This window comes from Protomyctophum bolini (genome assembly GCF_963924005.1).
Source record: "Protomyctophum bolini genome assembly, chromosome: 1".
Classification (NCBI taxonomy): Eukaryota; Metazoa; Chordata; class Actinopteri; order Myctophiformes; family Myctophidae; genus Protomyctophum; species Protomyctophum bolini.
In genome coordinates, this window is record NC_137862.1 from 48251286 (window position 1) to 48279261 (window position 27976).

Sequence of the window (27976 nt, forward strand, 5' to 3'; positions counted from 1 at the left end):
AGTGCGCAAGCAGAGCGTGCAAGTACTGTCGACCGCTACAAACTGTCAAATCTCAGCTTCTCTGTGAAAGAACGTTTGAAATATTGAATTATTAGGTTTATCTATTTGCTACGTACCTAGTTTTTGGAGGTAAAAAAGTAGTATTGTGAAGTATGGTAAAATCGTCGGCTTTCGATGGTGACCTATATATGTCGATCAGTGTCGGGTGGATTAAAGGAAATGCCTCTATGTATATGTAATTTGTAAGTTGATTAGCGGTATACTGTGGTTACTTTGCGCCCCTTTTGATGCGTATGTATCGTCCCAGCATATGACGTCAGAGTATAACTGGTATAACTAGCTCTCAATGATGACGTAATAAAGATGTGGATTAAAGGACCCAATGCCAGGGTGTAATTGGTTTCCGATGGTGACGTAAGGACGATATGTTTTAGTGTCGGGAGGATTAAAGGTACAGTAATGCCCTCTATAAATAGTATGTAGTCTGGCACCACTGCCGTATCAGGCACAAGTCAGGCATTACGTCATATGCCTGGACGGTGCATACGCATCGAACATCGTCCTGGACGAAACTAGTACTTGCGCGCTCTGCTTGCGCAAGTAACAACACAACAACTAACCATTGACCTCCTATCCTTTTGGCGTAATAACTAGACCTCGAGGAGATGAGACCATGATAAAATGAAGCATTGAGCAATGTACTGTAGTAGTGGGAGCCAGGAAATGTGCTGAAATAACATTTGGTGACATTTACGTTTGTTTGTTTCTTATTTTTTGTGGGGGGAGAATTTTAGCCGGAGGGCCTTTAATCTCAAGAGGGCCTTTTACCCCAGTCTAGCCATGAAGATAATGAAGTGTTATACTCTATCACTCAGACTAGGTCTGTTTGGAGAGTTCTTCTGATTAATGCTAGTCTCCCTATTGTGGGTATGTCATCACAGTCCCAACATTTTATTTTTAGTCATGATTATTTTGAATATATTAGGAAAAACCTTAATTTCTTTTAGCATTTTCAAAAACACAAAGAAAATCTAATTACAATATTGCAAAAAAAAGTAACGAAATTATTATTAGATTAAAATATAGAAAAATAAATAAACAAGAGAAAAGATGTAAGTAAAAGCAAAAGTAGCAGATGGACAAGCTCAAAATGCACCGCCACTCTATGTGGCGAGTTTCGAGCCTTGCAGAACTGCTACAGCAATCCTATTCTCGACGAATGAAACTCACGCAAGCCCGCAAAGTGTCGAGCTATACTCGAGTGCATGCTCGTTTTGTATGGATGTCACACAGGTGAGGTAAGCGCTGGACCCCGTACAGTCAGACACAAAAGTCAGACAGACGGTGAATAATGCCAGTGCTCCTGAGCTCATGGTCCATGTTTCAACATGGACGAGGACTTTTTACTGGAACAGTCATTAAAGAATGACTGACGGCTTGGAGCGAAAAGTGGGTACTTTCCACCGATGGAGCGAGTGACAATAATACAAACTCATATTTTCCATATTAAAGGGGGGGGGGGGGGAGTGAAGAGGTGCTCTCAGGTGAAGTGCTGTTTGCCAATCTTTGTGGGGGCTGAAAGCTATCTGTCGCACCATGTTCTGATATAAGGCGTATGCATCGCTGCATGTTACAACACAAGTCCACCATGAATGACTTCCACTTGATATCCAGCGTTATGGTGGAAAGTAATTAACTGACAATTTTAACCCATTCTGAACGGGAACCCATTTTGGTGTTAGCATCATGTTATGCTTTAGCTATTGAAAAATAGCAGATCTACAAGCTCATAGCGCGCCACCGAGTGGCGCGCTACGAGCTTGTAGGTCTGCTATTTTTGAAAAATCGAAGAACGACTGACATTTTTAGAATCTGATCTCAGGTCAGAATGGGTTCATCAGACCAAGTGTGTGTCCAGTGGAAACCTCGTATGAATCTGATCTCAGGTCAGAATGGGTTAAGGTTGCAAAGCTCAGTATTTCTATTTTTCAATACATTGTACCTTTTACTCCACTCAGAGGCACATGTTTGTAGGCTATATACTTCTGCATGAGTGGCAGACAGTGCATGCGTGAGTGAGTGCACGTTTATGAGTGATGCATGCTTGTATGCGCCTCAGTGCCGGGCTGTCTTTGGATGAGGGAATTCTGGAGGACGCCAGGGGCTTGAAATGCTCTTTATTTTTGTTCCCACACCAGGCATTTATTTGGACCGAAGTCTTGAGATGATTATCTGTGCTTGTACTGTATGTGTGTGTGTGTGTGTGTGTGTGTGTGTGTGTGTGCGTGTGCGCACGTGCAGTCGTGCACATGAGCTGTCTGGAATGGGTCCTTGCCTTTACTCAGTATCCCCCCCCCCCCCCCCCACACACACACACACATGCACACGCACATGCACGTGCACACGGCTATGTCAGCTACAGGGAATGCAGTGCTGGAAGAACACAGCGGCGGCCTAAATAAGAATGACTAATAATCCTTATATCATTGCTGTCGGGCAGAAACCTCATATCTCCATGTTTCCCTATAGTTTGTCGTACAAGAGTGTCACGCAGAAAACCTCACAACCGTATTCTAACTTCTTATCGTTTTTTTATGTAAACTAACGCCCTACTTGATCACTCAACAGCGTCACACAAAAGTATCGAAAGTTGCACATCCGCAAGCTCGCGGATGTGCATCGCGTTTTGATCGAGCATTCACACCGATCACAATAAGGCTTCCTCAGTTCTCAGCGGCCAATCCCAAATTAGCGTCCTCAATTTTCTGTCCTCACTTTTTTTATCAACACGTACATTGTTCAGCCAATCAAGCCATCGCTATGGGTTGCTCAGCCAATCAAACCATTGCTATGGGGTGCTCAGCCAATCAAATCATCGCTATATGGGGTACACACAAACACACAAAGCTGGGCATAGGAGGGGCTAGCGCCCCTCAAAAATAATAACCACGTGGAATCCTTTCGGAATGCTGGTTGGGGGAGGGGGGGGGGGGGCTCATTTCCTGAAAAGTAAGTGTTTCGGGGACGTACAAGGTTTCCACCCCGACAGCGACGATATACAAAACATTCCAATCCTTCTCTATGCACCCATGAGTCATTTTCCACTTGTGTTGCAACAGTAGAGGGACTTACAGGGATGGATGGGGGGGGATCACAGTGTGTGTTATTACACAGAAACAAGGCCTGTATGGGAACTATTTAGAACAGGCCTGACGTGCTGCATTCCAAGCACTACACACAGGGAAATAAAAGGTGCCCAAAATCAAACCCAAACTGTTTTTTCAGAGCAGTGGCTGTAAGTATAGCTCTTGTAAAATGGAATTCTTGGAAAGAAGAAGAGGAAGAAAAAGGACATCTACAACCTCACAACCCGTCACGTTATGAGCTTGTCAAGTAGCCTATACAAGGGTTTAAGTAGTATACCAGTAAGACGAGAAGAGAGGGCGAGGTGGCGCTGAAACAACTGGGAATGCCCATATATGGACCTTTTTTTATGTTTTCGTGCCGGGTAGGGCTTAAAATGTTTGCTAATTAGTAAGCAGACGGGGCCTAGGTAGGGCCGGGCCTTAATTGTCGGGCCCGTCTAGAGTTTGAATGGACAGGTATATCAATCAAAAGGGAGACATCGAAGAGGAAGGACGGGTGGGGAGGGATCAACATATGGAATGTCAGAACAGGTCAGCTCCCTATATGGAGATCTATAAGGGCTTGAGGTCAGATGTAGCGTTTCTGGCCGGCTCCATATATGCAGATCTAAGTGATTAGATGATCCAGTCTTCTCCATGTATGGCTATCCAGGGTTTGATGAGGTCAGTGTTGTGATCTTCATATATGGAGACTGCCATATATGGAGTGTGTCACGAGGTGTGACAGACTGACGGCCGTAGAATAGAATCAGACCCTTACAGATCCATTTTGTTCCATTTGTACAGCCTCGCAGTTACAGGACCTAAACTGTCCATTTGGACCTGGTGGCCCCGGACCAAACTTAGAGAAACAGTTAAAAGATTCAAATTTGTCACAGCACTGAATCCATTTCCTTTTCCTTGCTTTGAATACTCAAGAGAGAAGGATTGGACTGGAGGTAAAAAACCTGAATAAAACGTCTCTACTACAGAGTTTATGTGAATCAAATGTAGGGCAATAAAGTTTATTGTCAGAATCTGGGCCACATATTTTCATTCCCCGAAGAGAATTTCTCAATGGCTAACGGTAATGTTCTACTAACCTACATGCAAAGTGATGGACAAACAAACCCTATCAAGTATAGATACCTCATGGTGGCAATTTTGTACTTGTTTTAAAATATAAGTTTTCAAGAATATAATATACTTTCAAGCATGCAGATCTGCTACTTTAGCTGCTTTTGAATCCTGAATAGTAACAGTTTGGGGAGGCAACAAAATTGGGGAGGTGGAAAAGGTTAAGATTATAAAAAAGGGACAAAAAAAAAATGGATTGATGGGAGAAAACCATTGATTTTTATCATTCTGCTTATAATGCCCAGCAGTGCAACGATTGCCTCAGCACGTCTCCCATGTCTACCCCCCCCCCCCCCCCATACGAAGCTGCATGACGACACACAGCCAGCTGCGTTGCCGCAGTTATCCAATGCAGTATACGGTAAAGGTTCTCAAACATTTTCATGTCCAGGACCCCTGAATTAATATGCATTCTTGCAGACCCCAATCTGAAAAGATTTTGTGCTGCGGGGACCCTCAGAGGTCCTTAGAAGAAGGGCTGCAGGGGGTTCCCAGAGACACGAGCTTGTACATCTGGTAACCCTTATAGCTAGCCTATTTTTGAAAATACTTGGAAAATGTTGGAAATAAATATCAATTTGTAGGTCCTTGGCACGAATTGAGCACTCTATGCTCTATTAATTCCATTAATCCTCCTAAAGGACAACTTGCGAAACCCGGGACATTCCTTTGAGAACCACCGAAGAGTGACAACACACAGCCAGCTAGTGGACATTGCCATTTTTTAAATCCTAAATGGCATTCCTCACAGATGAGCCCGGGCCAGCCAGCCCGCCCGGGCAGCGAGGCGAGTGGAGTTTGGCAGGCCATGGGCGAGCGCCGGGGTGAAGCAGACAAGACGTGTCGAAAAGCGAGACACAGCGCAGCCATGGGACGCATGGAGCAAGGGGTCACAGAGAAAACACATGGGGCATCCAAACATCACCTCACTCTCCGAGAACCTCCAGAGACTATTCCAATGTGAGCCCGCTAGCTATCAGCTCGCTAAAGCAACACAAATCTGTACGTTCAAACAAGAATGTGCTGCAGACGCAATGCAAAGAAAAAGAAAAGAAAAAAGGACAGTATACGTGCCATGCTGCACAAGCACGAACATATACAATAGTGTCGGTTGCTTTATAAATAGTATTTTATACTGTACTATGAACAGGATACATTTTGTGTCGTGTAGGCCTATCGTTGTCGTGACGGAAAACCTTGTATGTACAAAACCGTTACTTGTAAGGAAATGGAAGAATGGCTGTTTTTGCTACTTTCCACAAAATAAATAAAACAAGTTGAGATATGGCCTATAAGAGGTTTCTGCCCAATGTCAACGATAATGCCACACAACAGCAGCGTGTGTTAAGTCCATATTCATGTGACCCAAATGTACCCAAAAATACATGTTCCTTATTATGCTAGTTTGGTCATTAAAATGTCCCTGAGTCAGATAACTGCAAAGTGGGTACCTTAACAGGACATCATTAGCGCTGTATTTCACCCACTGCTGCTGCTGCTACTGTCGAATACCAGCCGTGTCTACTGACAGACAGCACCTGACTAATGATGACGACGATGATGAGGATCTAGATTGTCTGGAGGCTTTGGCGTTCACCCACTCTATCATGTTTTATTTTTTCTCTGTCATTACGAGAGTTACGGTACAGTAAGACTGTTAATGTGGGACGACGGAAGTATATATTGAAATACATTGTAGCAACTTTAAAATTACAGTGTTGGCATCATAATGTAGTTTATAATAGGCCAGTGCGTCTCGCACTTTTTCATGTCAAGGACCCCCATGATTTATGTTTAAAAAGAATGATCAGAATTATTCAATATCATATCAAACAAACAAAAAATAACAAAGAAGAAAATCAAAGATAGCAAATGCTTTGAGCTTGTAGATCTTCCTTTTTTGAATAGCCAACATATAAATGGATAAAGTGGTTAAAATGATTGTGACGCTATACATTTGTATACATTTTAGCTGGAGACGGTAGTAAATGCACTTAGTTAGTTACTTTCCACCACTTGGGGCGGGCGGGGGGGGGTACTCACTGATGGCAGCTGTGCCACTCCCATGTGTGACGAGGTCTGTTGGGCATGAAGTCAGCGATGCCCTGGTTCTTCACTCTCTGTGGGAAACGCAGCAGCACCCTGACGTCATAGTCTGTGGCCTCTGCACCGTAGGCCGTGCTAGAGAGGGAGACAACATGTACAGTACCGTCATGACTCATGACCACACAAAGACTTTATTACAAATGTACAATGACTACAATTATAAATGATATATGTATGTATGTATGTGATGCTCGCCCAGCGTTTCCCCTGATAGAACATTCATTGCTGCCCGACAGCAACGATTATATAAGTGACTAATTAAACCCTCTCGATTACACTCACTCACTCACTCACTCACATAACATAAATAAATGCATGAATAAATACATAGCTGGTAAAGCTTCGAGGGACATATACACACGGCATCGAATCAATTATTCATAACAACAGATCACAGATAACACTATCTATTGATAACACTTTTTTTTGTTTTGTTTTAACTCCGCTGTGAGAAAAACATCCGAGTACCTGCACTCTCTGCTATACGATGCGAGATTTCGATCTGCAGGGTTTTCTCTTATCTTTGAGAAGGAGGGGGAAGGAGAACACAAACTGTGATCCCTCAATACCAGAGAGAGGGCTCCAAAGCCATTCATCTTGCTGGCCGAGTGTTGACATTGGGAGTGTATGGCAAATTACAGCGGGCCATCTGTGTGTGATTGCTGTGAACTCAAGACAGGATATGAGAGGGGGATCTGGTGAGGGATGGCTGTGTGTTTGTGATGGGGGAAGCTGGACCAAAGGGACGGGGACACTTCCATCATCTGAAGTGGGTCTATGTAAGGCAAAAGGCTGGTATAGCCTGGTGGCGTTCCGCGAAGGGGACAGAGCATACATGCTCTCACAGTTATACAGTTACCCTGGAGGTGACCAAGGTGTTTCATTTCATTTCATGCAGTACTGAATGAGAGCTTGTTCTTATTTCCTTATGGGGAAATAGCAGATGTACAAGCACGCAGCGTGGCACAAAGTGACACACTGTGAGCTTGTAGATCTTGTATTATTTTTCAATGGATCAAATGGATCCAAAAGTGATTGAAATGCTCGTGATGCTATATTAATGTATTAACTAATCAACTAATATATAACTTATCGAATGGCTTAACCATTCCATAAGTATTAATGCATTCTGCGTAATGTCACTTGGCTATAAACTCTAAAAAGCACACCCAAGTAAGGTAATGGAGCACACAGATATTTTGTATAATGCTTGAATAGTTGCAAGTAATAACAAAATAGAAATAGTGATGTTGAAACATTGCTGGCACCATATTAAACTATTTGACAAATATGTGTGTTATGTGTGTTGGGTTAAACCACTGAGAACATGTGTTACATGCAGAATGTGTGGATAGGCTACTGTAGAGCAGTGGGTCCCAAAGTGGGGTCCGGGGACCCCCAAGAACACTTTCAGAGTTAAAACATTAACATTGATTTTGCAATATAAATTGGGGGGTCAGGGGTCAGGTTGTGGCCTCCTGGTGGTGCTATAATTGGCCAATGTGAAAAGGGTGCCATTTCTTCTTACGCCACAAAAATGTGTTTTGCAAAAATCCACTGTTGGTGGCGCTATAACAGGCCAATGTGAAAAGGGTGGGATATATTCCTCAGCCTAGTAGGAAAGTCTGTGAAAGATTTCACGTAAATTGCACGCTGCGTTCATGATTTGAGGCTGTTTGTTCAAAACGGGCCAATCCTGCAAATTTTGAAAACCAATGTTAGCCAATTAAGATGGAATATAAAATATCAGACAGATCCGTCTTGAACACATGACTATAGATATATTGTGTAACGATTTGCCTCCTGGTGGCGCTATAACAGGCCGTTCTGGAAAATTTGGGGCAGAGGTTCATCGTTGGCATTTAGGGAGTGTGTGTGCCCTTTTTGGCATCAACCGGGTTAACGGTGCCGGATATTAGCTGTACACAGACGGACGGACGGACGGACACACGCACGGACGGACACACGCACGGACGGACACACACACAGACGGAGTGCAAAACATACTCTCTCCCCATGCCTTCGGCCTGGTGGCGACAATAAAAGGTTTGAGAACCACTGTGCTGCACTGAATGGAACAGAGCCTTCATTAGAATCATTGGCAACACCTGTGAAGGAAGTAAGGATCGGCCCAGCAGTTTCTTTCATGCATACAGAAACCGATTACATGTCGCCATCTGGTGGCTAAACTCGGTCCTGTTGCCAGAGGACTGGAATAGACCGTTGGTCTTCAACACATGCTCTTTGAGTCTAGTTGAACCAAAGTAATTGTGTGGCGCACGGAGCTTCAGTCCAGAGCGCCATCGAGGTCGGATTAAAGTTATATTAAGCTGTAAGTCCTTGATAGCATCAGTTGCTGGACTTACCTTGACAGGCATTTCTCCTCCGCAGCACAGCGGAGAGAGTACATGTGTGCCCTCTGGATGTATGTGGAGGCCTGGACATAGTTAGGGTCAGGAACCAGGTCAGGCAAACCTAAAGCAATTAACACAATTACATTGCAGGTTATTGATAGATATAATTTGAAGCACCATTTATTTTACAATAAAGACTCACATAAACAGACACAGCCGGTGGTTTATACAATAAATCATTCTATTGAGAGAACCAGACGACGTTGGCAGTTGAATGGTATACAAATATTCTCTATTCTCTACCGAATTATCAGTGTTTCACAAATATATATTAGACAGTTTGAGGCTCGGTCTCCCTTCCGTAGTCTAATCAACTTGTGGCAGAGAGTGGGCGACGCGTCCTGGTTACCACAATGTCACTTAGGTTACTGCAGTGCGCAACAATGTTTATTTCTTTCATTTTTTTTTAAACTTTTTTTTTTACTCAAAGAGTCTACCTCCTACTGAGCCCAGTAGTGACTGATGACCCGGACGTCGAGTTATTGGCTCAGGAATGTGACAAAAACATGAATCCAGAGCTCCGTGGCGTGTGTAATGTAATTAATAGAAAAGGTTCTCATCAGAGTACAGCTCTCCACTCTCCACCTGCTCAGGTAGGTTATTGCGGGCCAGCAATGTTCCGAATTCGCCAAATAAGAATTGAATATAAAAAATCGGACGGATCAGTCTTGATCACTTGACTATAGAGATAATGTGGGGACAGAGTGGCATTCTGGCTTCCGCGTGCGGTTGGGGTTAGGGACAGGGTTAGTAATTTGGTGAGTCTAAATGGCGATGTGTCGGAATAGCGGGCTTTGGAATCACCATCAGGAGGCATAAAAAACAATGTTTTGCAAAAAGCTGCCACCTGATGGTGCTACAGTATAATAGGGCAAAGTTAAAAAGGTGAATTTTTTTCCCGTCAACGTCATGAATAGTTCTGGACAATATGTTTAGTCGGAATTTAAAACATTTTCAATTATCTATATGCCTATTCAAAATAAATAATTTGCTGCTGGTTGCACCTTTCCAAAAGCACACTGGTGATGTTATTTCTCATGTAAAACACTGGGGCCACTCATTCATTACACAGTGTCCACAGCACAGTAGAGGTTGCTGAATCATACTTAGCCTTTTGGATTTAGATTTTCTTTTCTCTGATGTGCCACACTGGCGCGCTACCAAGTATGAATCAGGCATTACAGTATACGGTGCCAAGGCCCGTAGTTCAAGAACGGGACACACTGGAGAATAGCATTGCCCACTAATTACTTGCACATTCCTGATGATTATCTTCGCAAACTGGCGGGTCATAGTTTTCTAACAAGACACTTGTCCCTATAGGCCTCTCTGACTGAGTCTGAACAAATGGGGTTCATGGGGGTTAAAGTTTGTTCTCCCCTTTACAAAAGACAAAGTGTACTGTGCCTAGAGATCGTCTCTCTAGGATAGAATTTAAACCAAAATGGTTACATTTCGGGATTCAAATTCAAAAGCAGCAAAAGTAGCAGATCTAAAACACTAAAACTTTCGAGATTGCTGATCTGTTACTTGTAGTATGATCACGTAAGCCAAGGCATGACAAAGATAAGAGGTTTCTGACAACCATATACAGTATATAGTACAACCCAGGTAGCCTATTGTAACGTTCACAGGAACTGGAGGCAGAGACGTTTCGAGGTTTCAAATGAGCCAAACGCTGTAGCTTATCAATGAATGAACACTCGTAACCAGAGCACACACACAACAACAGCCCAGTTTCCCTCCTATCACATCCACATAACATCCCGTCACTTCCCTTCCCAGTCCCGGAAGTCACTCCTATAGGCTGAAGCGCGCCGTATAGCAAGCCGCTACAAAACTAGGCTATATATCATTCTTTAACGTTTAGCCTTTTACCAAACATTTGATTCATAGAGAGGTAGTTCACATGCACGACTCACTGGGAAGCATTGCCCGTACTATATATGGCATACAGTATATGATGTGATGTGCTGTGACACTAATCTTAATATAAACCCCTCACTCCTGCTGAACCTCTAGCATGTTCTGAATGTAGGTTGCCTGCTCGTAGCTGCAGGCGTCGCATTCTAAACCTAGAAACAGCTGAAGCGCAAGCGCCACAAACTCTTTTCAGTCGCTGCAATCTACAAACCGTTTTTTTTTTGAGTGAATGATACAGAGATAAAGCATGAGAGAGAATGGGGAAGGGGAGAGATGAAAGAGAGAGAGACAGAGACTTTAGGAGGAATTTTTTTTTTAAAGAGCAAGAGAGTGGGAGACAGAACATGCGTGCCAGGGTAAAACAACAATGATCTCACACCCCTGCTGTTTTTAAAGTGGGCCAGTGACCAAGACTGTCAGAAAAAAAACAGAGGAATCAAAAAGCAGGCCAGGGATGTCAGAGCTAATGTCTGTCCCATTTCCAGTAAAGGGCATGCATGCCAGCAAGGGTCTCTGGGAGCGCTTATCGTCTTGCCCTGCTTAGCTTGCCAAGGCCAGATGAGATTTAGCGTGAGCTTGTTCCAGTGGACTGAGAGTCAAGCCATCTGACCCGTGAAGTCTGGGAGCTTTAAAACAAAAAGAAAAGTGCAAAACAAAAAATAAATCGTTACATTCTGCTGTATTATACTGTAAAAAACTAGGGATGTAACAATATTGTCGTTATACTATACTAGGTATTATTCAGGCCAAACATTGTATTGTTTGATTATTATAGCGACTCTCTCGCTGATCGCTTGGTGATTTACGCACAAGTTGGTGCATAATGTTTATTAATTTGAAATATCTTGATAAATATTGTATCTTGGACTGGTGTGGTATCGTTACATCCCTATAGTAAGCACCAAAAGGAGCTTGGTTCTGCATTCAATTCCTTCTCTGTTGGCAACAACAGGTAAGCTTTTAGTGGAAAAAGGATTGGTTTGTTTCCTATCAGCCGTTTCTGTGCCAGCCCAGGTGAGTCTTTGCTCAGCCAAGGGTTCAAACTTCCCCCCTTGATATCGGCCACATGCACACATCCTATGTGTCAGGTATACAGTACGCATTACAGGCCAAAGGTGGTGCCCCATGTGCCACAAACATGTTAACACTAAGGCATCGGTTCTCAAAGTGGGGTCCCCCATGAGGCCCTGGGGGATACCAGGGGAGCCCGAGCTAAATTACGTCACAAACATTTTAACCACTTTTTAAAGCATATTTTATACTTTTCAGAAAAATTAAAAATATATAGGCCTATGAATAATAATTTAACATTTGAGCGAATCTTTATATGCAGTATCTTTTTACGCCTCCCTGGCACAGAATATTTTGAGGTGGTGGCCAAATGGTAGCCAAGTACATTATTTTGGGGGTCCTCGACATGACAAAGTTTGAGAAACACTGCAGGACAGTGTGAAATGCAGAGATCCTCATCGACCCCCAAAATGCCACAACCATGTAAACACATAGGCTACAGTACCTGCAAGTGATTTTGCTTGATTTCGTTTTGCTCTAACAAATGCTGTTTCGTGAGACAAAAATCACACTTGTGTGAAGTGAACAGTGCCTTTCATCACAATGATGACGTCTGATGACGTCAACATCATGACGTCGCAGACATTACGTGCCAGACAGACAGTTAGCCCCGGTACGTTCCCTCAGTCCCTACGCTCATTCTGTAGCTCCGAGATGAGGTCACGAATTTAAATCGGTTGTTTAGTCGGCCGCTTCCATGTTTTTCAAGGAAGTTGAAAAGCGATAGCGCCTCCCTTGGTTGAATGCGAAATTTTATTTTCCAACTGACTTCAGTTCAGTCGACATGCACATACGCACACTCACAACTTCCTTGAAAAACATGGAAGCGGGCCGACTAAACAACCGATTTAAACGCTCGTTCATGCCGAGACTTGGATTTTCTTCCGTTCCTAAATTCAATTTAGTTTAGCTCCTTATCAGACCTTCACTTTTTGGATCAGATGTGCAGAAAAGGTTAAGCAGCGTAAGTTGTAGAAACCATGCGCCATTTCTGAAACGCAATGGGAGGGCTTGGATTCGTGACCTCATCTCGGAGCTACAGAATGAGCGTAGGGACTGAGGGAACATATCGGGGCTAAAGGACAGTGTGAAATGAAGAGACCCTCAGACACCCACCAACTGTCTTCTCTTCTCGCTTGGAACTTTGGAAGGCTTTGTTCTCTAGCTGCTAATCTTTGGAAAAGACAGGCTAGTGCTAGTCTGTCAAAAAAAATAAAAGAAATCTGTACAGCCCCAGACAGAATATGACAGATATATATATATATATATATATATATATATATATATATATATATATATAGTTACTTACAAAACCAAGGTAAAAGTACAAAATGTGTCTCCCCCCACTGTAGCTTTGTAGCTGACAGTGTGACTGCTACAACAGAATGCTGAATGGCCACCATATTTTCGAAGGAAGCCAGTGACATGAAGATACAAAGCGATGCCCAATGCAAACCTACAATCCAAGTTGAGCTGGCTTTAACTACAGCTACAAAGCTATAAAAGATAACGTGCTGTTTAAACTCACCCTCTCTTCTCAAACAATTCCTGCTTTTAATGGGGGAAAATCTTAATATTTTTACCCTCAGTTCCTTTATATTATTCTTGCTCGCCTGGCACATGATTGACATCTAACGGACGTGTTGATAGACACTTCCAACAGCGACTCTGCGAGAGATATGCTGCTTTGTACCTTTGTATCTTTTGTAGCTGTCAGCTTCTTCTTACCTCTCCCCTATTTTCTGTCTCTGAAAATATTATTGTGGCATTATCCTTGTAGTGTTTGCGGTTGGTTAATTGTAGGACTGAAGCTCAATCTGTTCTTGCGTGACACACAGCAAATCAACTGCCAGGCTCGGGAATCGAACCTGAGACACGCTAGCGGGCATCAAAGCGTGGTATGCACATTAACCACTTGGTCATATTCACTCACACATTCATAATATGATGGTATTTAGCATTTTCATATGTAGATTTGCAAAAGCAATATCGTCACATCAAATAGCTGCCAAGATAATTGTATTCAATGCAATAAAGTGGCGCTTCAAGCAGCAAAGCTCTTCCTCAGTGAAGTCTGAGTTCTTGTTAGAAGTGTCACGTCATTGCATTAAATAAAATCCTCTTAATGGTGCGATTTGTGCATGTGTCTGCTCTAATCCTCAAGGTATTCTTTGACTTCATTGGACATTGCATGCTTTTTAATTATTCAGCATTTTGCTAATATATATATATTTATAATAATAAACAAGCAGACATTAACATATGCTAAAAGGAACTTTAAAGAATCTGAAACTATACAAGAAGGCATACAAATCTGACAGCAAGTGAGACTCGTTAGTGAGCTTGCAAATGACAGCTTGAGAAATGATTAATCTATTTATATATACATTTCTGCGACGCATTGTTGAGCTTGCTTGTAGATCTGCCATTTAAAAGATATTTTCATACATTTGAATGAAATGGAATGGGACAGTCTGCATAGTTACTTAAAGGACAACATTAGTTTTTTTCAACCAAGGTTCATGTTTTAGGTTGTTATTGGAGAAAGTAAAAGATGAGTGTTTTGTTTTTTTGCTGCTTTCTTTCGTTTTAGGGGTTTTAGCTATTTTTGACAGGGGCTGGCATTCGTAACCTGACGCTGCCAGATGAGGGCGGTATTGCGGAAACATATTCCCCAACACAACACTCATCTGGGATCTCTGACAGAGTTGAGCCCTGAGTCAGATCTGCTTCGCACCGAACCAATCAGCGTGAGCTAAAGGCGGGATGCGGATGTGACGGTATATAGACACGTCGATATGATTGGTTGTGTTTGCACGCCCACACGGTGATAGACAGACGCTCCCATCCAATCATCTACCATGTATCTTGAAAAAAAGGAACAGCCCCGTCATCGAATTTGCTTCCGCGATCCCAGATCCAAATAAGCTGTGAAACAAATTTGTGTAGCAAGCTTTTTGGATCTGGCAGCGTCAGGTTATGGCATTCGAACATGGGGCTAAATTTGTTTTTGTTATTACAAAATCGTATAGCGATTTCTTTTTTAATATTTACTATAGTTCTACTTGACCTCATAAACTTACATCTGGCCACAAAAGATCACAGGATCTGAATGTGAATGGGAGGTGACAAACTGACATATTGAGCCTGTGACACACAGTATAGTACCTCTACCTTTACATTCAATAGATCCCGTGATCTTTTGTGGCTAGATGTCATTTCTTGAGAAATCGCTATAAAATCCCATGTTCGAATGCCCCCGCCCCCCTGTCAAAAATAGCTAAAATCCCTAAAACAAAACCTTGGTTGAAAAAAACTAAAGTTGTCATTTAAAGGACCACTTCACCACTTTTCAACCCATCTTCATATAATAGGTCCTCACTAATAATCATGATAAAATGGCACAATTTCTTTCTACTCAGTCTGTGTCTCATAGGAGGGCTGAGGGCAGTTCAGAAACCCGTCCACCAGTGACATCATCGTTAGGCAGATTTTTTTTAAACAAGAGTTTTTTATAAAGAATATTTCGATTTGTATTATCGTGAGAATGATGGCTTCCATTTTCGCATTGCAACTTTTCAGGAATAGAAAGCCTGCAGTTTCTATTAGCTTGGATTCCCCATCAATGATGTCACTGGTGGACAGGTTCCTGAACTGCCCACAGCCCTACTATGAGACACAGACTGGGTAGAAAGAAATTATGGAATTGTATCATTAGTGAGGACCTATTATATGAACGTAGGTTGAAAAGTGGTGACGGTCCTTTAAGTTGATCAGTTTTGATGGACCCCACCAGGGACCCCCCGGGGACCTCCACACGGAGTTGCACCACTCACTTCACACGAGTGGGATTTTTTATTATTATTAAAAAAAAACATTTGACCCATTTAGGACTATTCCGATTCTTAAAACGCCTTCTAAAAACTGACCAAGTTTTCTGAAAATGTTCAAATATTAATTAAAAAAATACAAAAATGCTGCCAATATACTGTACATAGCAACAAGAACCCCAAAAGGGGTTCCCGTCCTGAAGGGGTAAAGCAAAAAAAGGGGTTCCCCCCAGAATGGAACATTTAAAATAGTCGATATACAAGCTCAGCTATTTTCACTAACTACAGTATACGCCATTTTGGTGTAATGGAAAATGAACTTTTAAAAACAGGAATCACATAAAAAAGACAAAGATTAAAACAGAGAAAGGGGCCCTGGCTCACATTAAGGAAGACAAAATATTTTGCTCGGCTGGTCTAGTACGTTGCCCAAGGCCTCTGGGCAACGGTTGTTGACAGCCAGCGAGGGAGCAAACTGGCGTATGCGGAAATGTCCTCGTTACAGTATGTAGCATCGTCTGTCATAACGAAATGAGCCTGAACCAATTAAAATAACTAGAGGCGTAAACAACTTCTCTTCTGAGGAGAGACGAGGAGAAGAATATCCTCTTCCTGCAGTGCAGAAACGCACGCACTGTGACGCACATGTTTTGTATTTTGGACAGTGAATTGATGAATGCCAAATAGCTGATACAAGTGTCACGGTTGCGGCACGTTGCGAGCTTGTAGAATTGCAATTTCCGAAAGACGCACGTCACGCAAGTACAAAAATGTGAATTGTAGACAACGTGTACCCACAATGCCATTTTAACGTCCAATTTCATTGTCTCTCATAAAGCCCACACTTCTCAAGTTCTCCTCGTCCAGTGCCTTTTAATCACTTTTATCGCTTGCGTCGCTCTATGTCAGGAAGGGGTTAGTCTAGTGCACATGCTTAATTGTTGATGTCACATGGCTGGTCTTTACATTGTATGTCTCAGGCTTAAATCCCTGTTGCATGCAGCTTAAAGCCTCACTATGTAAGCTTTTGAGGGGCGCTAATATCTATAGACAGAACTGCCAGTCAAAGCGAAGACTGGCCAATCACAGCGTGCCCTTTGCCGGACATGCTGCTTACATAGTTACATTAGTTACCAACCAGCTGTAATAAATGTAAGAATTAGCCTGATATAGGTTTTGGGATGGTGATAATGATAAAGTGGTTGCTACTAGTTGCTTGTGTTGTGAATCATTGGTGTGTGGAGGGGTTCCTGGCCTGAAAATAAATAATTTAAGACCCGTGCTCTAAACCAAATTTAGAATTTGTTCAGACCGGTAATAGTTATACAGAGTTACAGACCATTGACCATTTGGACCCCTGGTGGCCCCCGAACCACATGATGAGAAACAGTGGTCTATCTCAATGCTATCTCGTCATTAATGGTATGGTAGGCCTATATAAAATCTGTATATAAACTTTCTTTCAAAATAGACATGATACACTGTATAGGCAGTTGGCTGAAATTTAACTGCACGACTTTTACTTGGTGCATTCGTGGGCTGGTTCTGGCTGCAGCCGTGAGTGTGTGGGCTGGTTTGGTAAATGGCTGGGGAACCTGGAGTGTTTTCAGGCCCAGGAGCCCATGAATTTGGGATCCGTCCCTGAGTAAGAGTGGCCCCATTACAGTTTCAAAAGCAACCCACAGGCTCAGTACACACACAGCACAATACTGCTTCTTAAATGATTCTTAAAAAGGCAACAGTTCCGCGAAGAACCATCACTTACTTACTTACTTAAGAACCATTTTATTTATAGTGAATGGTTCTTCATGTTCCTATGGTGATTTTTGTCAAAGTTGTTTGAGGTACCAGAAAGTGTTCCTCAGAGAACCATGCATTTCTGATGATTCTTTGAGGCATTTTTAATCACTTAAACTTAAAGCACAAAACCCCTTTCCAGCACCTGGCCTCGCTAATCAGCCCCCAACCTCCTGGGGGCGACAGAGGTGCGCTGTCATAACCGCTTCTGACTTGAGCCCGCGGGAGGCACCACCGAGCGAGCTGAAGCGAGCGTTGAAGTCCGATTCTGCCGACTTGGCACCGTAATTTACCAAAAGGGACAGAATCGTAGAAGTGTGGCCAGTCACAGTACGTCTTTTCAGGGACTTGGACAGGTCACCTGACAGCACATGCCTTAACACTGGATCACCGAAAGAAAAGGCAGGAAGGAACCCAAGTTCACCCAAGTTACCAACTAGATGCGTAGATAAATGTATGGGTGCTTTCTGCTTTGTGCTGATTTGGAGCCCAATCTATGGGCTGATGACGTGAAGATTGGCTGCCGCAAACAGACAGCCTATATAGTCTACAATGTGGCATGTCACTGTTGTGTGGATCAGTGCAAACACACCACTAATCGCAGCTCCACCCAAAAGCAATGTCGTTATTTCAGTTCTTTATCAGCTCAAAAACCAACTTTATTTTCTAACTTCCTTGTCTAAATCAGAACAGAAATTGCCTGAGGTAGAGGATCAGACAGAGACTAGACTACCCAGCTTGGGAATGTGTTGTGTCAAGCTAATATTGGGGCTTGGAGCCAGCGTTATGAACTAAATCTTTCAACTAACTGTGAATCTTGCTGATTGAGGCCAGGGTCAATATACTGTAGCTCCTTCCAAATGTCGGCTTATCAGTAAGCTGCCGCAGGGCGGCTGCTTCACTATCGCTCACCACTGCCAGCCACAGGAAAAAAATCACCTGTAGACAATGTGTATATCGTATCATTGCTGTTCCTTTTATCACCATCTTTTAAATTGTATTGTATTATTATAGTCTTTTGTACCATAGATAGCAGTGGCGTCAACTCCGTGGGTGCTCAGGAGCAGAAGCATCAACTGGCAAAATAATAAGCCAATAATAATAAGTTGCGGGGCGGGTATTAGACTACTCTAAGGTGGGCACCCACTGTCGTTATAGGAACCTTCCGCCACTGATAGATAGAAACAAATAGATGCCTCATTGGCCACATGCAGTTCGCTGGAGCCTTGTGTGTCGACGGGAGGGCAGAACAATTTACACTCTGGGGGGCGGAAGTGCGGAGGAAGTGTGGAAGGCACGCTATGCCATGCTGCCACTCAAATGGCTACTGGCCAATCACATCGTATTTTTTTACGGGACTTGTTAGATCTGGACATCTGCTCTGTAATGCATGCGGAAGCTTCCGCTCATGCTTTCGCTATATGCTTCACAAGGACTCTGGGGAAAGCTTTGCCCCCTCTCGAATCGATGACACACACCCCAGAGGAAGAGGCGTCTAAGTCTATGTTTTGTACCTCCGGCTTTGGGGCATGTGTGGCGGCTGCCATTTTGTAGTCCAATGCGATACCATTCAATGTGACTACTGGCCAATCACAGCGCATCTTTTCTAGGACTTGTCAGAATCATCACTTCCTCATCAGTGACATAACTGCATGAACCACGCATCTAGTCCCTAGATGTGACTAGATGTGTTTGTTGAACGCACCCTAGATTCTGACAAGTCCCGTATAAGACGCGCTGTGATTGGCCAGTAGTCAACTTTGAGTGGCAGCGTGCCGTGTCCGCCATATTGGAGCTCAATATGGCGGCCTCCATAAGATTACATGTCGCTCCAATGAACTGCAGTGGTGTATAAGCCTAGGTATCTAGGATTTTCTATCTATGTTGTATACTGTATGACCCCGACCTCCCAGTCTCAGGGCGGACACTCTAACCACAAGGCAACTGAGCGATGACATAATAATACTATATTCTTGGGGATCCTTCTACAAACCCATACGCTCCAGCATTATGCTGTGGTTCTTCAGAACTCCCCATGAGCTCCAACCAGCTGCGTCCCCATGTTGTTCTGTTCCTGGTATGCAGAAGGTCTGTGGTTTTGTTTTGTCATAATGGCCATATAACATGATTGCCTCAGCGGTGGTTTGGCGAGTGATGGAGAGTGAATGGAGAGGCGTGCTGGCAGGGGGCCATGTGGCACGTTGTGCAGTTAGCCCTGTCATTCAAACTCAGGACTGGTCTAAATATGTGGTTCTCAAACATGTTCATGTCGACAGGGACACCCAATTGTAGATATTTGGCCACAGATCTCCATTTGTTTTCTTTTTGTCAAAAATGTAATTAAACTTCCCATAATTTTCAAATCTACAAGCTTGCAATGTGTCAATGTGCAATTAGGCTATAGGGTTAAAGTATAGTTAAACTTGTGTTGCCGTAAACTAATGTACAGTATAGCTGGGGACCCCCTGAAAGCCCTTAGGACCCCCTGGGGGAACCCAGGTCCCACTTTGAGAACCACTGGTCTAAATAACTTTTGACATACACCACATTAACCCTGGCGTTGGCCATTGATTGTTAAGAAAAAAAGAAAAGCAGAATAGCCGATCTACAAGATCACAAGGCGTCGCATTGTGAGCCTGTAGATCGGGTATCTTCGCTATACAACATCAAGTAGGTATAAGTTGGTTCAAATTGAAATTCCATTCCACATTTTTAACCAATACTTAACTGTACTAAATACAATTAGCCATTATTCTGGCTTGAGAGGAACTCGAAACCATACTTTGCCCACCCACACAGGGTTAGGTGTGATGGATTTATTTCCATGTTTCAATATTTAGCGGGTGGCTGTTGGCAGGTGTTTGAGGTGGTAGATACTAGACTGTTGCCAAATTCGACAGGATTTATATAGTGCATAATGAATGAGTCTTATCACATTATGTGTTGTGCGTCCCAGTCTCCAACAAACCGTACAAGACTAGCTTCTTCTTTTACATTTCTTCTTCTTCCTAGTTCATTATTATTATTTTAACATCTGTGGCAAAGTTACAGCACACTCTTCCGTTTGGTTTCATCTTAAATCATCTTTTAGCCTTGAAATTCTCAACGTTTTATTACAATTACAGTAACGATTCCAATGGAATTCCTTGGCAAGAGGCGAGGCAATAAAGATCTCTGCTGTTGCAGCCATTCAACAGCTCCCATTGGCTGCGCTTCCATCACACTGGTTAAATGTTGTGTGAGAGTGTGAAGGTGAAGGCATCTGCACAACATGCTGTCATCCTCCACTGTGGAGAAGAAAGGGCTCCCATGATGCAGCCCTGTTGGAGCTAATGAGGGTTGGTGGTGATGAGGCACACAGCATATTAGCAGTGATCCCCAACACCCAACAGAGAAACTTGACGTTTGTCCGGGACCCAAACGAGTAAAGATAGCAGATCTACAAGTGCACATAGTTTCACTACTACTTAAATCTTATTTATTTATGGAAATGATTAGATTATTTTTCATTATTTTTATGAAATACCTTTGAGAATAAATGTAATTGTTTTTAATGAATGAAACATTGTGATTTTGGTTTGTTTGTTTGTTTTAAAATATTTTGAAGTAATGTAGGAAACGGAAAACAGGACATAATGTACTTGAGACCCATAAAAATTGATGCGTGACCCGGTCCTGACCCACTGTTGGGATACAGTGCATTAGAGAGTGCAACACACCTGGTCACATGCATGATCATTTTAACATAATGATAACTGAGAACACAAATTCAAACTAATCTTGTCTCTCAAGATATCTGGATATACTATGAGGAGGAAGGTTAAAATGACATGATGTAGTAGTAGAAGTGGGATCCGGGAGAGTATGAACAATATTTGCAATATTCTTCAAATCTTCATGTATATGGGGGTCTCTGGCACTAAAATCTTTTCAGACGGGGGTTTGTGGCCAAATCCATATCAATTTAGGAGTCCTTGACATGACAATGTTTGAGAACAACAGATGTGGAAGAAACCATTAAAACTATTTTTAAAGAATTGTGCAATGTGTGCCTGGAAGAAAGTATATGCATCCTCTCTGAGGGGGCATCGGTTTCTCTGACTTGAGGCAAACAACCAGCACAGGAAACACACTCTCATGCTCAGCATTGCATCATTAATACTGTATGCCTGCATGGAGCTAAATATACAGTATAGACTAGCGTCGCTGTCCCGCCCCCTGCGAGGACCCAGGAAATAATTCCCCGTTCATTTTCCTCATATACAGTATTTATTTAAAGACATTTTAAGCCTCGTATAAAAGCCAACTCGAGTTGTGACAACAACAAACAAAAAAAGAGAAAAGCCTATGGTGGAAATGAACGGGTAATTCACTCTTGGGTCTCCCGTCGTCATGAAAGGGGGCGTAACTGCGCCGTGACGCTAGTCTACATACTCTATACTATACTATACAGTGCATATGTTTTTTCCCCTGCAAATCTATAACATTAAGGTCCTCCTAATCCAGTTAAGTGTGCGTGCCACCATGCACTGCCCAGTGACTGGCTATCAAAACAAAGATTGCTCATGGATTCAAAAGCACACTGTGCCTTTTGTGTTGCAAAACATTGCTGTTTTCTGTGGCTGGGTTGCACCCCCCCCCCCCCCCCCCCCCCCGCTGGGACTTTCCAACCCCCCCCCCCCCTTCTGAGGGAGTGGTACGGCACACGCGCACACTTCACGCACACACCTAAACTCTCGTTTCCCCTCTACCTTGTCCTCATGACATAGCCTATAGACCTTTGAGCAGCCGCCAGGCCACTATTCCCCTCCCCTCTGCCCCCCCCCCCTCCCCCTGTGAGGTCACCACCCTTATACCAGACTAGTACTACGCCATTCAGGCCTCCTTCCCTGCATGAACCAATCTGTTTCTTTGTAACATAGTACTTCCCCACACACACACACCGAAAAACACACGCTTGCTCGCTCGCTCACACACATACAGAGGGGTCCTGTGTGTGCTCTCCGTACATTGGCAGGGCATTCACAACACCTGGTTTCAATAATTGTGTGAATGGGGAAAGGATGAACCTTCGAGTCCAGCATTGGCTTTTGTTTGTACATCGAAAAAGAGGCAGAGAATCTACTGCTCTGGGTTACTAAATCATTGATGGGGTCCCCCAGGGGGTCTGTACTCACCCCCCTCCTATTCCCCCCCTCTATACCAAATCTCTATGACGGAAATAGAATAGAAAACACGTTGTGACTCGCTGTGAACTTGTCGATCGGCTAATTTTGCCAAATGTGTATTATTAACCCATTCTGACCTGAGATCAGATTCATACGAGGTTTCCACTGGACACACACTGGTCTGATGAACCCATTCTGACCTGAGATCAGATTCTAAAAATGTCAGTCGTTCTTCGAATTTTTCAAAAATAGCAGACCTACAAGCTCGTATCGCGCCACTCGGTGGCGCGATATGAGCTTGTAGATCTGCTATTTTTCAATAGGTAAAGCATAACATGATGCTAACACCAAAATGGGTGCCCGGTCAGAATGGGTTAAAGAATGTTCACATATTTGTGACATGCCCAGAACATGCAGGCAGGCACACTGGGGTTCATGGGGTTACGGGCATTTCTTTCGGTCTCGCGCAGATCAAAGGAGGAAAACATCTGACTGAAATAAAGAGAAAGCTAGATTGTTTTCCAGAATAAGTGGGATAGTTTAAGAAGTCAGGTGGTGCAGCTTTCCGGACCCTGGGGGTTCCAAGTTTCTCACATTCAAACCATTATGTCCACCGCTGCAAGACAACACACAGAAATGACTTGCTTTATATTATTTGCTTTTTGCTACTGTATCTTAAAAGGCAGAAACTGCCTTTGAGTTTGTGCCTTAAGTGTCTTAACTGGCTGCATCACAGTGTGGTACGGTAACACGACCGCTCAGGATTGCAACAGGTTGCAGAGGACCATTAAAACAGCAGCTAAAATCATCGGCACTACAGAATTACCCAGTCTCCATAACATATACACCACGCGCTGTATGAAAAAAGCCCATAACATCATGGAAGACACCAGCCACCCCGCAAATACCCTGTTCAAACTACTCCCTTCCAAAAAACGCTATCAGAGCATCAAATCTCGTACCACCCGTCTCAGTAACAGTTTTTACCCCCAGGCAGTCAGGCTGCTGAACAGCTGACCTCGAACTGTATTGCACTTCATTTCACTTGCACTTTCTTTTCCTGTTTTTCGTCTTTTTGTTGTCCTGTGTATGTAAGATTGTGAGTGCTCTGAGCAAAACAAATTTCATTGTATGTATACTCTGTATTTATACAAATGACAAATAAACCTGAACCTGAACCTGAACCTGCTTGGTTGAGCGTTTATAATACGTAATGGCTCCCTTTGAGATTCATTTATCTCTCTCTCTCTCTCTCTCTCTCCCTCTCTCTCCCTCTGAAGTGCTGTTTCACAAAGTTTCTCTATCAACTGTTCTCTGTGTTTTCCTTCCGTTTCTAATGATATCAAGTTCGAAATGTCATACAAGCCCGTTGTGAGCTTGTACTGTAGATCGGTGATGCAACTAAATATAGCAAATGATTGTAGCAGAGTAAAAAGTACAGTATTTGTCTCTGAGATGTAGTAGAATAGAAGTAGTAAAAATATAGTAAAGTAAAGGTATCTCAAACTTGTACTTGAGTAAATGTACTTCACTGACGCCAGTGATGGGATGTGATGTAAACCTCTTGAACTTGACCTAGAACTTGTTGACAAAAAGAGGGTGACAAACAGAAGGTTTTACAATACCTCTCTGTTCCGGCCGGTACACGCTCCCCACGTTGACACTGGGGTTCTCCACGGCCGCGTTCGGAGAGCTTCTACCGGGCTGTACGGGCTGCAGGAAGGGAGGCAGGAGCTGGGGTCTTCCGAACGGAGGAAACTGCTCATACTGAGGGCTTCTGACCGGGGACTGAGCCGCGGCACCCGTCCTGTCCACACCACTGACCACCAGCGGGCTGCCTTGGTTGGGATCGGGGGCAGCAGCGGCGACCACGGGAGACGACGAGTCCCCGTTGAACAGGCTGTGCGTGTACCGGCGGTCCAGGCTGTCCGCGGGCGGCTGCTGCGGGGCGGCCGCGCGCGGCTGCACCGCGGCGGGATTCGCCACATAGCCGCCGCCGCCGCCGTAAGGCTGGTAGTAGCGGTAGCCGTCCTCGGTGTAGTCGGTCGGGGAGCCTGGGATCACGGGGCCCACGCCGACACCGTATCCCGCTCCGGCGTAGCTCCCTCCAGCCCCCGCGTAGCTCCCTCCAGCCCCCGCGTAGCTCCCTCCGCCCCCGGCGTAGCCCCCGCCCACGCCCCCGTACACTCCGCCACCGTAGCCTCCCCCCGGGAGGAGAGGCTGGAAGGGCGGCTCGTAGCTCCTGACCGGCTCCATGTAGCTGGGGTCATAGGGCACGGCGCCGGGGTAGGCCGGCTGCTGCTGGGGGAAGGGGTACTGCGGGTAGGGATTATACGACGACGAGGAGAAGGACGACGACGACGACGAAGAGCCCGTGGAGGGCCTGAAGCGCGAGCCGGAGGACGGCTGGAAGCGGCCGCCTCCGCCGCCACCCGTGCCGCCACCTGTTGTGCCCCCCGAGGTCTGTCTCCAGTTGTCAGGCACCTGTCCGAAGCCGAAGGGGTGCCTGGCCTGCCCTCGGACGGTCTCCGAGCCTCCCCTGGAGGGGGCTTGCCTGCGCACGCTCGGGGGTCTGCGTGGCGAGCGGGGCCGAGGAGCGGCGTCGGCCACCACCACTCGGGGAGCCCTCTCCTCGGGCTGCGCTCCGGCCGGAACGTACTCCGCTCCGCTGTTCAGCAGGCTGAACCGTCGACCGTTGTTCTCCCACTGGATCACCTGCCTCCACGGGGTGGCGGAGCTGTCCTGCCCCTGCCCCGGAGTTTGCCCCTGAGTCTGTGTGGCCTCCTGAGACTGTGTGGAGCACAGCAGGAAGCACAGCGAACATGCCACAGCGATAGGCAGCATATTGGCCCCCCAAAGACACCGCATCAAGTAGAAAAATAAACTACCACCCCACCACCAGCTCAAACTCAAACCACCTGCTGCTCCGTCAGCAAAGCATGTGCAGCCTCTTTCCCTGGGTACGGCTCTGATGTGAGTGCAGAGAGGGTACAAGCATTGGAGGGTTTCAGGCCAGTGGTTGAGTCCATCCGCAGGTCTTCACTGCCGCCAAAGAGAGGAGATTGTGAGTGCATCCAGAAGTTGTCATGCTCAAGAGAGGAGGTGAGAGGATGGGGGGAAGCGGGCTAAAGAGGCCCCACTGGTGGTGCTAGTGTCTCGTATCGCTGTGAGAAAACGTCCTGTCTCCCTGTTGCACTGCTAGCTGGCCTGTCAGTGGACTGAGCATTGCTCTCTGCCTTCTGGAAAGAGAGTGCCTGTACACTGCACGACTGCAGGCTTCTAGTTGCCTCTTTGATTGCTTACAATGGACTGTGAAAAAGAAAAAAGAAAAAGAACCTCACTCAAACTTTTTCTTTTTCCTGAGAGGTCCCACATGGCCCTAGTGCTAGTGCTGTTTCCTGGCCTGCAGGAGCCAGGGCTCTGTGAGGCTTCCAGAGTCAACATTACCATCTGCAAAGGCACTCCGATTTGTATCGCCTCTCACTTTCCATTGCTCAAATTCTTCTATCATCCTGAACAAGCACAGATGCAGGGGGTGGGGGGGGGGGGACTTTCTGTGCCACACAGGTGTTTGAAGAACGCTCTTGTTATGTTGCTCATTTCGGAAAAAACCCTTTTGAAATGACAGTAATCATGTGCAGATGGGAAATAACTCATAACTAATGTGACCTCAGAGAGTAATTGTTAACAGGGGCGTACCCTTTTACAGAGAACTCTACATTAATGGAGATTACAATGTACAACACGACCTTGAGGAGGCATATACTGTTTTGTAGAGCAGATAGGATTAACATTATGTGTGTGCGCGTGTTTGTGTGTGTGTGTGCGTGTGTGTGTGTGTGTGTGTGTGTGTGTGTGTGTGTGTGTGTGTGTGTGTGTGTGTGTGTGTGTGTGTGTGTGTGTGTGTGTGTGTGTGTGTGTGTGTGTGTGTTTTCAATTCAAATTCAGTTCAACCATCTTCACGCTGGAATCCCTATTTTGGGTATGTCATTATTGTCAACGATTTTCAATACTATTTTCACGTGAAAAAAAAGCAATTTCACAATGAAGAAGGAGCAACAAGCTCACAACATGGTGCCTCAGTCCGTTGTGTTCAATGGACAGGTGACGCCATCTTGTATTGAAAGAACATGGCGTGACATCGTATTGTCTTCATTATTGGGGGGCCATATCTAGAGGCTCTGTGTGGGTCTTTGGCATGGAAAAGTTTGGGAACCCGATGAATGAAATACTAAAAACTGGTCTTCATACTGCAAGCTGTTGTGTGTTTATGTTTTGCAAATAAATAAATAAATCCCTGTCTAAAACAATCATGTCTTTATGTGGAGCAGGGCTCATGTTCCCCAGAACCTCCTCCCTAAGACCTATCATGAGATCAGGCTGAGGTCAATTAGGCAACAGTGCTCATTTATTTCAGCATCCGCCTCCCTCACACACACACACACACACACACACACACACACACACACACACACACACACACACACACACACACACTGACACACACACACACACACACACACCACGCACGCACGCACGCACACACGCACGCACACACGCACGCACACACGCACGCATGCACGCACACACGCACACACACAGACACGCACACACTAACCCTAATGTTTTACAATGGAGTTACAAGTGACTTTCTTGTAGCTTTTCTGCCATTTCCAACTCTTGACGCCAATACTAACCCTAACCCCTCAGGCCCCCTCAATCTTTTCCTAATCCTAACCTTATTAACTCTAAATATCTTTGTTAATTTAACCATGACAACATCATGTCTCTGGTGTGGTCAGGACAGTGGTCCTCCTACAATGGTTCATTTCTCAAGTTATACCATACTTTACTTTAGGGACATCTGTTGCTCATAAATATTGTAATACCTGCCTGCAGTATGCACCCACGCAGTGTGTGTGTGTGTGTGTGTGTGTGTGTGTGTGTGTGTGTGTGTGTGTGTGTGTGTGTGTGTGTGTGTGTATACAGTTCCGTCTTGCGAACGCCATCCATGCAGCGCCATGATAGCACGTACTCCTCTAGAAACTCCTCCTTTACACAACTTGGGAGGCAAAAGTCGTCACTGCAATCACACTCTGAAAACAGGGGGATTAGGACACCGCCCGGGCGGGCATGGCTTGCCTTGACAGAGTGTGTACAGAGTATATAGAGACAATAATCAGATTCCCTCCGTCCTGTTATCAAAGTCAGCAGTTTACGAGGTGTTTGCCTTGGCACGGCCACTTGCACGCGCAGCGGCCCAGCGTGCCACAGAGCAGGGCGAGGACATGCATTCCTCAACAGGACTGTAAGATTCTTTTTTTTTTAAGAAGCGTATACTGTAACAGCGGGGAATCACTCTGCTTGAAACATGTCCCAGTAGAAACATGTTGATGCACACAGAC

General features: G+C 44.6%; 1 protein-coding gene across 1 annotated transcript in view; it reads right to left on the reverse strand.

Moving 5' to 3' along the window:
- Positions 1-25866, reverse strand: part of loxl1 (lysyl oxidase-like 1) — a 39466-nt gene extending 13600 nt beyond the window's left edge. Inside the window, exons 1-3 of the mRNA XM_080767374.1 lie at positions 24197-25866; positions 8735-8843; positions 6306-6443 (exon numbers count right to left, since the gene is read on the reverse strand). Of these exons, the coding sequence (XP_080623500.1) occupies positions 6306-6443; positions 8735-8843; positions 24197-25439 (1490 nt within the window). The 5' untranslated portion in view covers positions 25440-25866. The remainder of the gene's footprint in view (positions 1-6305; positions 6444-8734; positions 8844-24196) is intronic.
- Positions 25867-27976: the final 2110 nt, after the last annotated feature.